General features: G+C 45.6%; 1 protein-coding gene across 4 annotated transcripts in view; it reads right to left on the reverse strand.

Annotated features, from left to right (window-relative positions):
* Positions 1-403: 403 nt before the first annotated feature.
* CEP89 (centrosomal protein 89) overlaps positions 404-14,403 on the reverse strand; it is a 67,811-nt gene continuing 53,811 nt past the window's right edge. For 3 of the 4 annotated variants that reach the window (XM_060185674.1, XM_060185671.1, XM_060185672.1), the window contains 4 exons: positions 14,177-14,318; positions 6,535-6,624; positions 2,396-2,565; positions 404-1,299 (listed from right to left, as the gene is read on the reverse strand). In XM_060185674.1, coding sequence (XP_060041657.1) covers positions 1,068-1,299; positions 2,396-2,565; positions 6,535-6,624; positions 14,177-14,318 — 634 coding nt within the window. In that variant the 3' untranslated portion in view covers positions 404-1,067. The remainder of the gene's footprint in view (positions 1,300-2,395; positions 2,566-6,534; positions 6,625-14,176; positions 14,319-14,403) is intronic. The other variant, XM_060185673.1, reaches the window with a different exon arrangement.

Genomic DNA, 14,403 nt, shown 5'->3' on the forward strand with positions numbered 1-14,403 from the left:
CACATGGTGTAAAGCGCAAGGACCAGCACAAGGATCCCAGTTCAAACTCCTGGCTCCCCACCTGCAGGGGAGTCGCTTCACAGGCAGTGAAGCAGGTCTGCAGGTATCTACCTTTCTCTCCCTCTCTCTGTCTTCCCCTCCTCTCTCCATTTCTCTCTGTTCTATCCAACAATGATAGCAATAACAACAATAACAATGATAAACAAGGGAAACAAAAGGGAAAAAATGGCCTCCTGGAGCAGTGGATTTGTAATGCAGGCACTGAGCTTTAGCGATAACCCTAGAGGCAAAAAAAATTCTTTGGAATTGGTCTGGGAGGTGGCACAGTGTTTAAGTGTTGGACTCTGATGTATGAGGTCCTGAGTTTGACCCCAGTATCTCAAATGTGAGAGTGATACTCTGCTTCTCTCTTCTTCTTCTTCTTCTTCTTTTTTAATAAATAGGTCTTTTAAAAAAATAGGGAAGAACTGTGCTGTTTTCTCACAACTTCCCAGTCAGCAGCCAAAGAGCACATGTGTCTAACAGTCACACACAACCCAGGACCAATGCCAGGGCTTCTTTGCATACCCAGGAAACAAGCCTTAGATCTGTGGGGCTTTGTTAGAAAGTGCTCCCAGGAGATAACATCCTTCCAGTTCACTGGTCAGGGTCCTCCATAGACTGGTTTCTGGCTCCAGAATGCCAGGCACAAACAGCCCTATATCCCTTATTATCACAAGTCAGGCGGGAAGCAGAGTGGAGCAGAGCCCTAGCCCCTGGCCACCTCCTCAGTGGGGGGCAGTGGGACAGGGACCCCCACCCCTTGGGGCTCTAGAACAACTACCTTCCTGGGAGGACAGAAATGAGCGAGGGGGAGAGGAAGGCACTGGCTTTTTCCCCCCCCCCTGCCAACAGACACTGTTAATCTGAGCAAAGGTTCTTGTAAACTGGAAGAGGTCAGCAGCCCATCACTGCATTAAGGCAAACTAACAATGTGGATGAGGGGTCTGAGGCAGTTTATTCCTCCCTTTCCCTGTGTGTGTAGGGGGCTGGGGGGGGAGGGTGCTCTGTCCCTAGGAGGCAGAGCACTAACAGGCCAGGGGCTCCCGAAGGCTCTGGCAAGTGGGTGGTGGTTTCATGTCACAGTAGCTGAAGTCACAGCCATCCTGTCTGTCCTCCTGAGGCAGGCTTCGGTCTTCCAAGGTTGGGCCAATGTCCTGCGGGCCTGTCCTCTCCGCTCTGGCCTGGAGAAGTGTTTGAATCTCCTTGTTTTCCCTAGAGGTGGCTTCCCACACAGCCTTGAGCTCTCCTTCCACTTCCCTGAGAGGGAAAAAGCCAGATAGGAAGATGTTTTTAAAAAAACGTGCTGAGGGGGCTGAGTGGTGACACACCTGGTTAAGAGGGCACATTACCATGTACAAGGACCCGCGTTCGAGCCCCTGCTCCCCAACTGTATGATGGGGGAAGCTTCATGAGCAGTGAAGCAAGTACTGTAGGTGTCTCTCTGTCTCTGTTCCTTTATATCTTCCCTGCCCATCTCAATTTCTCTCTGTCCTATCAAATAAAGAAAAAACATTAGGGTCCAGGCGGTAGCGCAGCAGGTTAAATGCACATGGTATAAAGCGCAAGGACTGGCTGAAGGATCCCCTGGCTCCCCACCTGCAGGGGGTAGCTTCATAAGCAGTGAAGCAGGTCTGCAGGTGTCTATCTTTCCCCTTCTCTGTCTTTCTCTCCTCTCTCCATTTCTATCTGTTCTATCCAAAAACAAGAGCAATAATAACAGTAATAATAATAAGAAGGGCAACAAAAAATGGGGAAAAAATGGCCTCCAGGAGCATAGTGCATAGTGCAGCCACTAAGCCCCAGCAATAACCCTGGAGGCAAAAAAAAAAAAAAAAAAAAGGCCATCTGACACAGTGGATTTGACACACATGCACTAAGGCCCAGAATAATCCTGGGGGCAGTTGAAAAAATAATAAATAAATAAATAAATAAATAAATAAATAAATAAATAAAATATATGGAGCCTGCAGTAGCGCAGTGGGTTAAGTGCACATGGTGCAAAGCGCAAGGACCGGCGGAAGGATCCTGATTTAAGCCCCCGGCTCCCCGCCTGCAGGGGGTCACTTCACAAGCACTGAGGCAGGTCTGCAGGTGTCTTTCTCTCCCTCTCTCTGTCTTCCCCTCTTCTCTCCATTTCGCTCTGTCCTATCCAACCATAATGACAGCAATAACAATACCAATAACAACAATAATAAACAAGAAGGGCAACAAAAAGGAACAAAAAGGCAATAAAATAAAATAAGTAGAATATGATAAGCAGTTCAGCAGACACAGGACATCCAGAGAGTTTCTCCAGGAAAATCTGACAGATATTCACCACCCAGTGCTGCCTATGGGGCTGGTGCAGTCCTACCTTTTCTGCCTCAGCACCTGGTCCAGGACCTCCTGCTTGTCCTGTAGTATCTGCCGCAGGTACCGCATCTCCTGCTGGTACTGCGCTGTCTTGCCAATAAAGTCCTCCTGCTGTTCCATCAGACGGTGGCTGACTTCAGTCATCTTCAGGGCTTCCTGCTTCTTGTACCCCTGAAGGAGGAGGAGGAGAGATTCTGTCAGTGAGGGGGTGCTGCTGGACGGATGGTCTCCTGGATCGTTCTCTGCCTTGTCCTTGGGCTGTCAGAACACCTGAGCTGAGCCATCCCGGGATAGATCTGATCCAGATGGACAGGTCTGGGTCCTGTAAATCACCTGCAGCCTGGGAGGGGGTGCAGTGGGCAAAGCATTGGACCGTTAAGCATGAGGTTCCAAGTTTGATCCCCGACGTCGCATGTGCCAAAGTGATGCTCTGGCTTTCTCTCTGTCATTAATAAATGATTATTTAAAGATAAATTTAAAAGGGGCCAGGTGGTGGCGCACCTGGTTGAGTGCACACGTTACAATGTGCAAGGATCCGAGTTCAAGCCCCTGGTCCCCACCTGCAGGGGGAAAGCTTTGCAAGTGGTGACGCAGTGCTACAGGTGTCTCTCTGTCTCACTCCCTCTCTATCACCTCCTCCCTCCCAATTTCTGGCTGTCTCTATCTGATAAAGGTAAAAAAAAAATTTTTTTAAAGGGCAGGGGAGATCATATAGTGGTTAAGTAAAAGACTTTTGTGTCTGAGGCTTTTGCGTCCCAGGTTCAGTTCCCAGAACCACCATAAGCCAGGACTGCGCAGTGTGTTGGCATCTAGCTAATCAATCAATCTGTCTGTCTGTCTGTCTATCTGTCATAATAGAGACCAGGTGATGGCACACTGGTTGAGTGCATAGTTTACTATGTGTAAGGACCCAGGTTCAACCCCCTGCTCCCCACCTGCAGGGGGGGTCACTTCACAAGTAGTGAAGCAGGTCTGGAGGTGTGTCTCTCCCTCTCCCTCTCCCTCTCTCCTTCTCTGTCCTATCAAATAAAATAGAAAGGGAAAAAACGGCCACCAGAAGCAGTGGATTGACAGTGCTGGCACCAAGCCCCAGTGATAACCCTGTTGGAAAATAAAAAATAACTCAAAAATAAGATGAAGTCAATATAAAGAATCAAGCTAAGTAGTGCTCTGGTCTCTGCATCTTGCTCATTAAAATAAATGAATACCAATATATTAAAAATAAAAATTCAGAAAAGCATTTATTAAAAGACAACAAACAAGTAGCTCAGGACAAACCCACATGTATTTGGAAACCAAACAGACATCCTCACAACATTTATATGTTTCTGCTGCTGTTTACCTAATGCCACAACTACCCAACCAGTCCCTCTGTTTTGCTTTTCTTAGCTTATGAAAGTTCCAGCATATGAAACGTTCTCACTCACTAGGCCCTTTGAATCACTAGTCTCCACAGACATGTCCTGGAGTCTGGGGGCCCCACATCTCATTTCCCCATGCTTGAAGCCCCATGCTTCACAGTCTCTTCCCTTTCAAGCCTTGTGGCTTCTGTCTAGCACCCAGGCATTCAGCCTGCTCACTGGGTCCTGCCCCTGACAGGGAGAACTTGGTTTGGCTGGTAAGGCTGTGATGCCTGCTGAGAGGCAGTTGGAGGATGGAGGAGAGATGAGGGACGATGAGAACTGGGCAGGGAAGCTGGATGGTGCCATCAGGAATAAGCAAGAAAGGAAGAGGTCAACAGTGGAACTGACAGGCAAGACATGACCACGAAGCCTCGTGTATTAAGGCTGAGGATGCAGTGTGGAGATTTTTCTTTCCTTTCTTCCCCCCTCCCTCTTCTTTCCTTCCTTCCTTCCTTCCTAAAATTTATTTGTTTTTGACAGAAACCGAGAGAAATGGGGCCAGGTGGTGGTGCACCTGGCTGAGCACACATGTCACAATGTGCAATGACCCAGGTTCAAGTGGTGAGGCAGTGCTACAGGTGTCTGTCTCTCTCCCTTTCTATCTTCTTCTTCTCAATTTCTGCCTGTTTCTATCCAATAAGTAAAAATATAATTAAAAAAATCTGGGGGTAGGGTGGTAGCACATCGGGTTAAGCGCACATGGCACAAGGATCCCGGTTCGAGACCCTGGCTCCCCACCTGCAGGGGGTTTGCTTTGTAAGCGGTGAAGCAGGTCTGCAGGTGTCTGTCTTTCTCTCCCCCTCTTGTTTCCCCCCCTCTCTTCATTCTCTCTGTCTATTCCAACAACGACAGCAATAACAATAACAGTAACCACAACAATGATAAACAACAAGGGCACTGGAGTTGGTGTATTGCACCAAAGTAAAAGACTCTGGGGTGGCTAGGGCAGGGGGAAGAGTACAGGTCCAGAAAGGATGACAGAGGACCTAATGGGGGTTATATTGTCATGTAAAAACAATAAAATTGTAAAAACAAAATCAAACAAAAAAAGGTCAACAAAAGGGGGAAAAAAGCTTCCAGGAGCAGTGGATTTGGGGTACAGGCACCAAGCCCCAGTGATAACCCTGGAGGCAATAAATAAATAAAATGAAAAAAATCTGAGAGTAACTGAGGGGCTGGGTAGAGAGGGAGACAAAGGGAGACACCTGTAGCACTGTTTCACTGCACGTGAAGCTCCCCCACTGCAGGCAGGGAGTGGGGGGATTGGAACCCTGGTCCTTGCACAGTGTGCTTAACTGGCTATGCTCAACCCAATCTCTGAGGATTTTTCTATTTCCCCTTTTAACTGTTATTTATTTATTTATTTTAATCAGAGCACTGCTCAGCTCTGGCTTATGGTGGTTATTGTCCCAGCAATAACCCTGGAGATAAAAAATAAAAAAATGTATAGGTTGTTTTTATGTGGAACTCCATGCATAGGCAGTACTGCTGAGTCACTCCCCCCAGACCAATTTCTTTTTATTTTATTTTATTATTTTTTTAATTTTTTGCCTCCAGGGTTATTGCTGGGGCTCTGTGCCTGCACCATGAACCCACTGCTCTTTGAGGCCATTTTTTCCCCTTTTGTTGCCCTTGTTGTTATAGCCTTGTTGTGATCATTATTGTTGTTGTTATTGATGCCATTGTTGTTGGATAGGAGAGAGAGAAATGCAGACAGGAGGGGAAGACAGAGAAGGGGAGAGAAAGATAGACACCTGCAGACCTGCTTCACCGCTTGTGAAGCGACTCTCCTGCAGGTGGGGAGCCAGGCGCTTGAACCAGGATCCTTCTGCCGGTCCTTGCGCTTTGCGCCACGTGCGCTTAACCTGCTGCGCTACCGCCTGACCCCCACCCCACCCCCCCGATCAGTTTCTATTCTATATATTGAGAGAGAGAGAGAGGGAGGGAGAGAACAAGAGAGGTGGACAGTCTGGAGAAGAGGGAGAAAAAGGGAAGAGGTATGGAGAGACAACAAAGTAATATTCCACTGGCCATGCAGCTCTCTTGGTGCTGTTCATGGTGCTCCCTTGTGGTGCTGGAGATTCAGGGTTTCGTGGATAGTAAGTCATGGTTCTTATACACTGTAACCGTATCTTCTTCCTTTCTTTTCAAAGATTTGTTTATTAATGAGAGAAAAAGGGGAGAGAGAGAGAAAGAAGGAGAGGGGGAGGAAGGGGGTAGAGAGAGAGAGAGAGAGAGAGAGAACAGGAGACAGCACCCAGAGCATCACTCTGGCACACACAATGCTGGGGATCCAACTTGGAACCTCCTGCTCTTAGGTCCAACGCTGTGCCACCTCCCAAGTTATCCAGTATCCTTTTCTTTCCTTATGTTTATTATTTTATTTGAAACGACAGAGAGAAATTGAAAGGGGAAGGGGAGGTAGGGAGGGAGAGAGAAAGAGAGACACCTGCAGCACTGCTTCTGCCGCGTGTGAAGCTTCCCCCTTCAGATGGGGACCAAAGGCTTGAACCCGGGTTCTTGCACATGGTGATATGTGTGCTTTACCTGGTGTACCACTGCCCATCCTCCCGTGTTCTTTGTTTTGTTTTTTTTAAAAACATGGAGTTCTGCATCAATAATTCTCTATTCTCGTGGGAAAATAAATAAATAAATAAATTAAAAAAAAAAAAGAAAAAAAAATAATTCTCTATTCTCTTTTTGAAAATGGTATCTTTGAAGTGAAACCACCACTTACCTTGATTTCTTCCTCTAATCTTCCCAGGCGAATATTGCCTTCCAAGATTTTGTTCAGGACTCCATGTTTTTCATTTTCTAAGAATTTAGTCTAAGGTGGGGAAGGTAAAAAGAACAGAAAATGGGCTCCCAGCTTTATAGACAACATAAAATCAGGCACAAAAAACTATCCTCCTGCAAAGAGTCTTACTACTCATGAGTAATTTCCATTCTGCTCCTTGTTCTGGCCCAGTCCCTACTCCTGCCCCAGTTCCAGAAGACCACGCCTTGCGTGAGGACTGTGAACAGAACTTGGGCCACCAGCCACAGAGGGGCAAAGGCGGGAACAGCCTGCCCTGTGCTCTGCCTTGACACAAGTGGAAACTCTGAGCCCTGTGCCACCCCACAAGGTACACGTCCGTCCTTGTGGAACATACAATTTCTTTCACCACAGCCAAGGAAGCAGTGCAGGAGGCAAAGCAACCTTTAACTCAACCTATCTGAAGGATTCCACAATGGAGGACTATCTAATATGCACGAACAAGGATGTTCTCCAAACCAAATGTGACTGGCGGCATCGCCAAGACAGATGGTATTCGATGCTGCAGGATTTAGGTTAGTGTCGACACAGGATGTGAAGTACTAGGCACTTTACTTCAAACACTAAATTTCAAAATGGAAAAGGTGGCTGGGTGGTGGTGCACCCAGGAGAGCGCACACATCTGCCTTGCACGAAGACCTAGGTTCAAACCCCTGACCCCCACCTCTGGGGAGAAGCATTATGCTTCCTGGTTCAAGTCCAGCCCCCATCACATAGAAGAAGTTTTGGAGCTGTGATCTCTTTTACTCTTTCTCTGCAACTGAGCAGTACTGCAGGCATCTCTCCTTCTCTTCATCTCTTGCTCCCTTTTCCTCCCTTACCCTGCATCAAAAAGAAAGAAAATGGGTGTATCGGATCAAAGGACTCTGGGGTGGTGGTGGGGGTAATGTTCAGGTCCTGGAACACGATGGTGGAGGAGGTTAGAGTGTGTGGAAAACAGAAATGTTACTCATGATGGAAGCAGGCGGTGGTACACCCGGTTAAGCGCACTCACCATATTGTGCAAGGACCCGGGTTCAAGTGCTGCAGGTGTCTGTCTCTCTCCCTATCTCCCCAACCTCTCTCAAGTATCTATCCATTAATAAATAAAATTCATCTTATTTTATTTATTTTTTTTTACCAGAACACTGCTAGACTCTGGCTTATGGTGGTGTGGGGGATTAAACCTGGGACTGTGGAGCCTCAGGCATGAGAGCCTCTTTGCATAACCATTATGCTAGCTACCCCCACCCTTAATAAATAAAACTTTAAAAAAGGCTCTCTCTCGCTGGGAGTATGGATCGACCTGCCAATGCCTATGTTAGTGGGGAAGCAATTACAGAAGCCAGACCTTCCACTTTCTGCATCCCATAATGACCCTGGGTCCATGTTCCCAGAGGGATAAAGAATAGGAAAGCTATCAGGGGAGGGGATGGGATATGGAGTTCTGGTGGTGGGAACTGTGTGGAGTTGCACCCCCCTTATCCTATGGTTTTGTCAGTGTTTCCCTTTTTTTCAATTTTTAAAAAATATTTATTTATTTCCTTTTGTTGCCCTTGTTGTTTTATTGTTATTGTTGTTGCTGTCATTGTTGGATAGGACAGAGAGAAATCAAGAGAGGAGGGGAAGACAGGGAAGAGAAAGATAGACATCTGCAAACCTGCTTCACTGCTTGTGAAGCAACTCCCCTGCAAGTGGGAAGCCAGGGGCTCGAACTGGGATCCTTAACGCCAGTCCTTGCGTTTTGTGCTACATGTGCTTAACCCTCTGCACTACTGCCCGACTCCCTGTGTTTCCTTTTTATAAATAAAAAAATTTTTTTAAAGGCTCTCTCTCTTTTCTTGGCCTACCATGTGAGCAAAATGTAAGTCAGTCTCGTATTCTTTCCCACCCCACCCAGTACCCTAACATGTTTTGTTTTCAGTAAAGTCTGAAGTACCTGAAACAAATTAAAAAAAGAAGTGTTAACGTAGGTAAAAACTACTGTATTAACCCTCCCCCATTAAAGAAAAAAAAAGAAAAAGGAAAAAAATGACAACTAGGAATGTGGAGTTGTGTAGGCACAGAGATAACCCTACTGGCAAGAAGGAGGAGGAAGAGGAGGAGAAAAAGAAGGAGATGGGAAGGGGAGGAAGAAGGGGCAGGGGAGAAAGAGCTATACTCCTTCTAAATAAGGCTAGGTCACTGGTAGTGAATTTGAGTTTCCAGAAAGGAATAATAAGATTCAGAGTACCAGGGTAAGCCCTGGTGCTGTGGTTTCTCTCAGTCTCTCTGAAGAAGTCAGCCCAGGAATGGGGAGGCCACATGTGTGTGAGTCCCTGGCTCCACAAACAAGATGATTTTGCATTAAATGGCCATCAGCATTTCCCAGACTATAGGGTTTTTCTATCCTTCAAAAGTTTTCATTTTGCTCTCTTCCTATTCCAGCAGGAAGCTCAGGAGGCAGGGCAAAAGAGGGGGGGACACAGGGACTCAGCACTGTTGCAGAAAATGCCGGTTAGTTCAGCACTTGGGTTGGGATAGCGACTTCTCAGGAGGGAACTATACGAGGCTCATATGGTGTGTCAAAGTTCAACAGCTCTCTGACAGAGTCCAGGGCCAGCAAAATAGCTCACTTGGATGGTTCACTGCTTTGCTGTGTGCATGACCCAGGTTCAGGTCCAGCTCCCATAACATAGAAGGAAGTTTTGGAGCTGTGATCTCTTTTATTCTCTCTCTCTCTCTGCCTTTCTCCTCTCTGTCTTTACCTTCATAAATAAGAGAAAAATAAAAAACAATGAAAGACTTCAGATGGAAGCAGACAGGGAGATGTGCAGTGGTAGCACACAGGGCTTGTAACTGAGAGGGGTCAGGTTTGATTCCTGTTGGCATCACCAACAGTCAACTGGTCAAAATAAACACACAATAAGGACTTGGGATGGATTAGAAATCACTGTAATATATAGCCAGGCTTGCTATTCTGCTGTCAACAGTTACTATATATTTTTCCCCCAACCAGGATTATCATGAGCTCCATACCTGTATATCTATTCTACCTTTCCCAGTGGCCGTGTTTTCTTTTTCTCTCTTTCCTTCTTTCTTTTTCTCTATTTCTGTTGTTCTTGTTCTTAGAGAAACAGGGAGGGGAGGGGGGAAGCAGATATACCTGTGACACTGCTCTATAGCTTATGAAGTTTCCTCCCTGCAGGGGTTTGTACCACAATTATAATATTTTTTTTTTGCCTCCAGGGTTATTGCTGGGGCTTGGTGCCTGCACCACAAATCCACTGCTTCTGGTGGCCATTTTTTCCATTTTTTCCATTTTTTGTTGTTGTTGCTCTTGTTTTATCATTGTTGTGGTTATTATTACTGTTGTTGCTGTTGGATAGGATATTGAGAAATAGAGAGAGAAGGGGAAGACAGAGAAGGGGAGAGAAAGATAGACACTTGCAAACCAGCTTCACCGCCTGTGAAGCGACCCCCCCCCCCCCGCAGGCGGGGAGCCGGGGGCTTGAACTGGGATCCTTATGCAGGCCCCTGCGCTTTGCGCCATGTGCGCTTAACCCGCTGTGCTACCACCTGACCCCCAATTATAATTTTTTTTTTGCTACTATAATTTTTAAATGCTTTTGTGGCCATAAGATGAATACTTTTCCTGCAAAGACTATGCACTGTTTCTGCTCCCTCTTATGTAAATACTAAATGAAATCTGAATCCATTTCCCTATAGAGGAGCTGTCTAGCCACTGCCAAGAAGCCTGTGGCATGTCCTGGGGTGAACTACTCCACATCTCGTTTCCCCCAGTGAAGGGCCAAGCTACTTTTAGATTTGCATATTTATGTCCCTCTTTCGCAATGACAGCCGTTAAACTACTGTTTCTGGTTTTGCCTACCAGAGACCTGCAACACTGCTTAAACATACATGCTTTAAATGCACATAAGCAATATGTAGAAAAGTTAAAAATGCAAATGACTGGAAAGATTTAAAAAAAAAAAAAAAGATCTCTCACTCCACCACTTGGAGATACATTTATCTACTTCCCTGTTACATTTGACAGTGAATCCCAGCAGACATGTCTCCACACTGAGAGTTTGGCAGAGGGAGCATCTGTCTTCTATCACCACCCAGTCTGCTGTAGACATCTCTCAAATGCCATATGAGGATGCCAAGAGCCGTGTCTGTAGCATCCCTCTTGCTGGCTGGGCAGTCCACCATCATTCAGGGCCCTCAGGAAGCGGCCCTCTTCTCTTCCTTGGGACTAGGGCTATCACAGGGAGCTCAGCAGGCCCTTTAGACTAACACCCTCGGGGTGAACTCCAGTTCATTCACCTCTCTACGCTTCTTAACATTTCATCTTTGAACAGAATACAATGGACAGCTTTACAGAGAGAGAATATCTGCAGGTGGACTGCCTGGTGACTTCTGTTTCTATCAACACTTAGTTAAGTAGACTGATCCCATTAATTCACCTTCTAAAAGTATCACTTGCCATTAACTTAAAAAACAATTTCATGGGAGTCGGGCGGTAGCGCAGCAGATTAAGGGCAGGTGGTGCAAAGTGCAAGGACTGGAGTAAGGATCCCAGTTTGAGCCCCTGGCTCCCCACCTGCAGGGGAGTCGCTTCACAAGTGGTGAAGCAGGTCTGCAGGTTTCTTTCTCTCCCCCTCTCTGACTTCCCCTCCTCTCTCCATTTCTCTCTGTCCTATCCAACAACGACGACATCAATAACAACAACAATAATAACTACAACAATAAAACAGCAAGGGCAACAAAAGGAATAAATTAAAAAAAAAACAATTTTATGTCACTGACTGGGAAGAGAGCATAATGGTTCTGCAAGAGACTCTCATGCCTGAGACTTTGAGGTTCCAGGTTTACTCCCCAGCACTACCATAAGCCAGAGCTGGGCAGTGCTCTGGCCTGCCCCCCCATTAAAATAAAATAAATAAAATACTTTAAAAAATGATGTCACTTAATTTTTAGGAGCAAGAAAGACAGAGGGATGGAGATAGAGACCATAGCACTACTTCACCATGTGTTAATATGAGACTGTGTTTGTGTGTGTGTGTGTGTGTGTGTGTGTGTTTCTTTGTGTCAGGGATGGAGCCTGGGGCCTCATGCAAGCAAGACATGCCCTGCTGCTGAACCACCTCCCAAGCTGTCATTTTCCAGTATTTAAATGTTTGGGTTATTTATTCATTTTTCAAAAGCCTGTCTTTTTCCCTATGGATAAAAGATACAATTGTGAAGAACAATAGAAATTTTAACAGATGAGCTTTTCACTGAAAATTTGTCCATATACTCCTAAAATTATAGTGGTGCACATTTACCCAAAGGAAACAAAAACTTATCAGAAAAGATCTGTGCACACCTATGTTCATAGCAGTGCCATTTGTGAAAGCCCAGAGTTTGAAGCAACCCAGATGTACAACAACCGATGAGTAACTAAGAAAATTGTGGTATATATACACAATGTTACTACTCGGCTGCTAAAAGTGATGAAGACATCTTCTTTGCCTCATCTTGGATGGAACCTGAAAGCAGCATATGAAGTGTGATAAGCCAAAATGAAAAAGACAAATAGAAAAAGATAGCCCTTATAGGTGGAACTTAAGAAATGAGGACAGTTTCCAACTATGACACCATCTCCCCAGACAGTACCTTTGGTCACCTGCATATTAGCTGTCAGACTTAGGTAAAAACTAATAAAGTCGGGAGTCGGGAGGTAGTGCAGCAGGTTAAGCGCAGGTGGTGCAAAGCACAAGGACTGGCCTAAGGATCCTGGTTCAAGCCCCCGGCTCCCCACCTGCAGGGGAGTTGCTTCACAAGTGGTGAAGCAGGTCTGCAGGTGTCTATCTTTCTTTCCACCTCTCTGTCTTCCCCTCCTCTCTCCATTTCTCTCTGCCCTATCAAACAACAACGACAGCAATAACAACAACAATAAAAAACAACAAGGGCAACAAAAGGGAATAAATAAATATTAAAAAAAGATTTAAAAAAAGCAACAAAAAGCTAATAAAGTCATGGGCCCCTTGGAATATACCTAAAATAGACCTACCAGCTTTTTCCAAAATGGATACCCCAAATCTTCATCTGTAATATTCTTGCCTTTATGTTCATGATTAGTCACAATTTGTTTTGCTTGATACCTGAATTCTTTTCAGCCACCAGGTTCCAGATGCTACCATGATGCCAACCTAACTTCCCTGGGCAGACGACCCCAATGTGTCTTGGAGCCCCACTTCCCCAGAACCCTGCCCCACTAGGGAAAGAAGAGACAGGCTGGGAGTATGGATCGACCTAACAGCACCCATGTTCAGTGGAGAAGCAATTACAGAAGCCAGACCGTCCACCTTCTGCACCCCATAGTGACCCTGGGTCCATACTTCCAGAGGAATAAAGAATAGGAAAGCTTTCAAGGGGGGTGGGGTGGGTAGGGCAGAGGGGATATGGAGTTCTGGTGGTGGGAACTATATGGAATTATACCCCTCTTATCCTATGGTCTTGTCAATATCTCCATTTTATAAATATATATAAAGAAATAAGGACAAAGAGGGAAAACACAGGGCAAAACACAGACTGGGTGGGCTGGATTGCACCAAAGAAAAGAACTCTGAGGAAGGAGGGGGAAGGGGGGGTGATGAGAACCTTGGGGTCCTGGTGCATGCTGGTGAAAAAGGACCCAAAGTTGTAGGTTAGAGTATCCTGCAGAGAATTTTTATGGGCATACGAGAAATTGTACCCATGTATCAACAGCTGCACTGTAAACTATTGATGCCCCCATTGAAAATGATGTTTTAAAATTATGGTAGTATACTAACTTACAGTGTACTTGAAGTAACTAAAGAAACTTACCAGACAGGGCAGGGGGAACAGCATACTGGTTATGCAAAGAGATTTTCTTTTTTTTTTCTTTAATATTTATTTATTCCCTTTTGTTGCCCTTGTTGTTTTATTGTTGTAGTTATTGTTGTTATTGATGTCATCATTGTTGGATAGGACAGAGAGAAATGGAGAGAGGAGGGGAAGACAGAGAGGGGGAGAGAAAGACACCTGCAGACCTGCTTCACCGCCTATGATGTGACTCTCCTGCAGGTGGGGAGCCGGGGGCTTGAACTGGGATCCTTATAACGGTCCCTGTGCTTCGCGCCACATGCGCTTAACCCGCTGCTACCACCCAACTCCCACAAAGAGATTTTCATGCCTGAGGCTCTGAAGCCCCAGGTTTAATCCCCAGTATCACCATATGCCAGAACTGAGCAGTGAAAATAATAATAATAATGATAATGATAATGATAATGGGGACTAGTGGTGGTGCACTCAGTTAAGCGCACATAGTAGTAAGGGCAAGGACCCATTCAAGTATTCGGGTCCCTACCTGTAAGGGAGATGCTTCACAAGCAGTGAAGCAGGTCTGCAGGTGTCTCTTTCTCCCTCTCTTTTCCCTGCCCCTCTCAATTTCTCTCTGTCCTATCCAATAAAATAAAAAAATTAAATTAAAATTAAAAACTAGCCCCCAGGATCCATGGATTTCTAGTGCCTGCGCTGAGCCCCAATGATAACCATGAAAAGGAAAGGAAAAAAAAAAAAAGGAAAAGAAACTTACCAGACATATAAGATTGTCCCGTTCCTGGGTTATATTCTCTGCCAGGCCAACAAGACTTGCCAGGTACTGGTGAGCAGACATTTCATTCTTCATGGCTTTTTCTACCTGCTTTTTGAGGACATCAATTTTCTTTTGAAATCTCCTGGAATTCCCCCAAATGGCAGAATAAAAATCTCATTAGCCTTAATGGCTAAGGTATAATGAATGCTCTATTTTAAAAATCATTA

This window comes from Erinaceus europaeus, chromosome 2 (assembly GCF_950295315.1).
Source record: "Erinaceus europaeus chromosome 2, mEriEur2.1, whole genome shotgun sequence".
Classification (NCBI taxonomy): Eukaryota; Metazoa; Chordata; class Mammalia; order Eulipotyphla; family Erinaceidae; genus Erinaceus; species Erinaceus europaeus.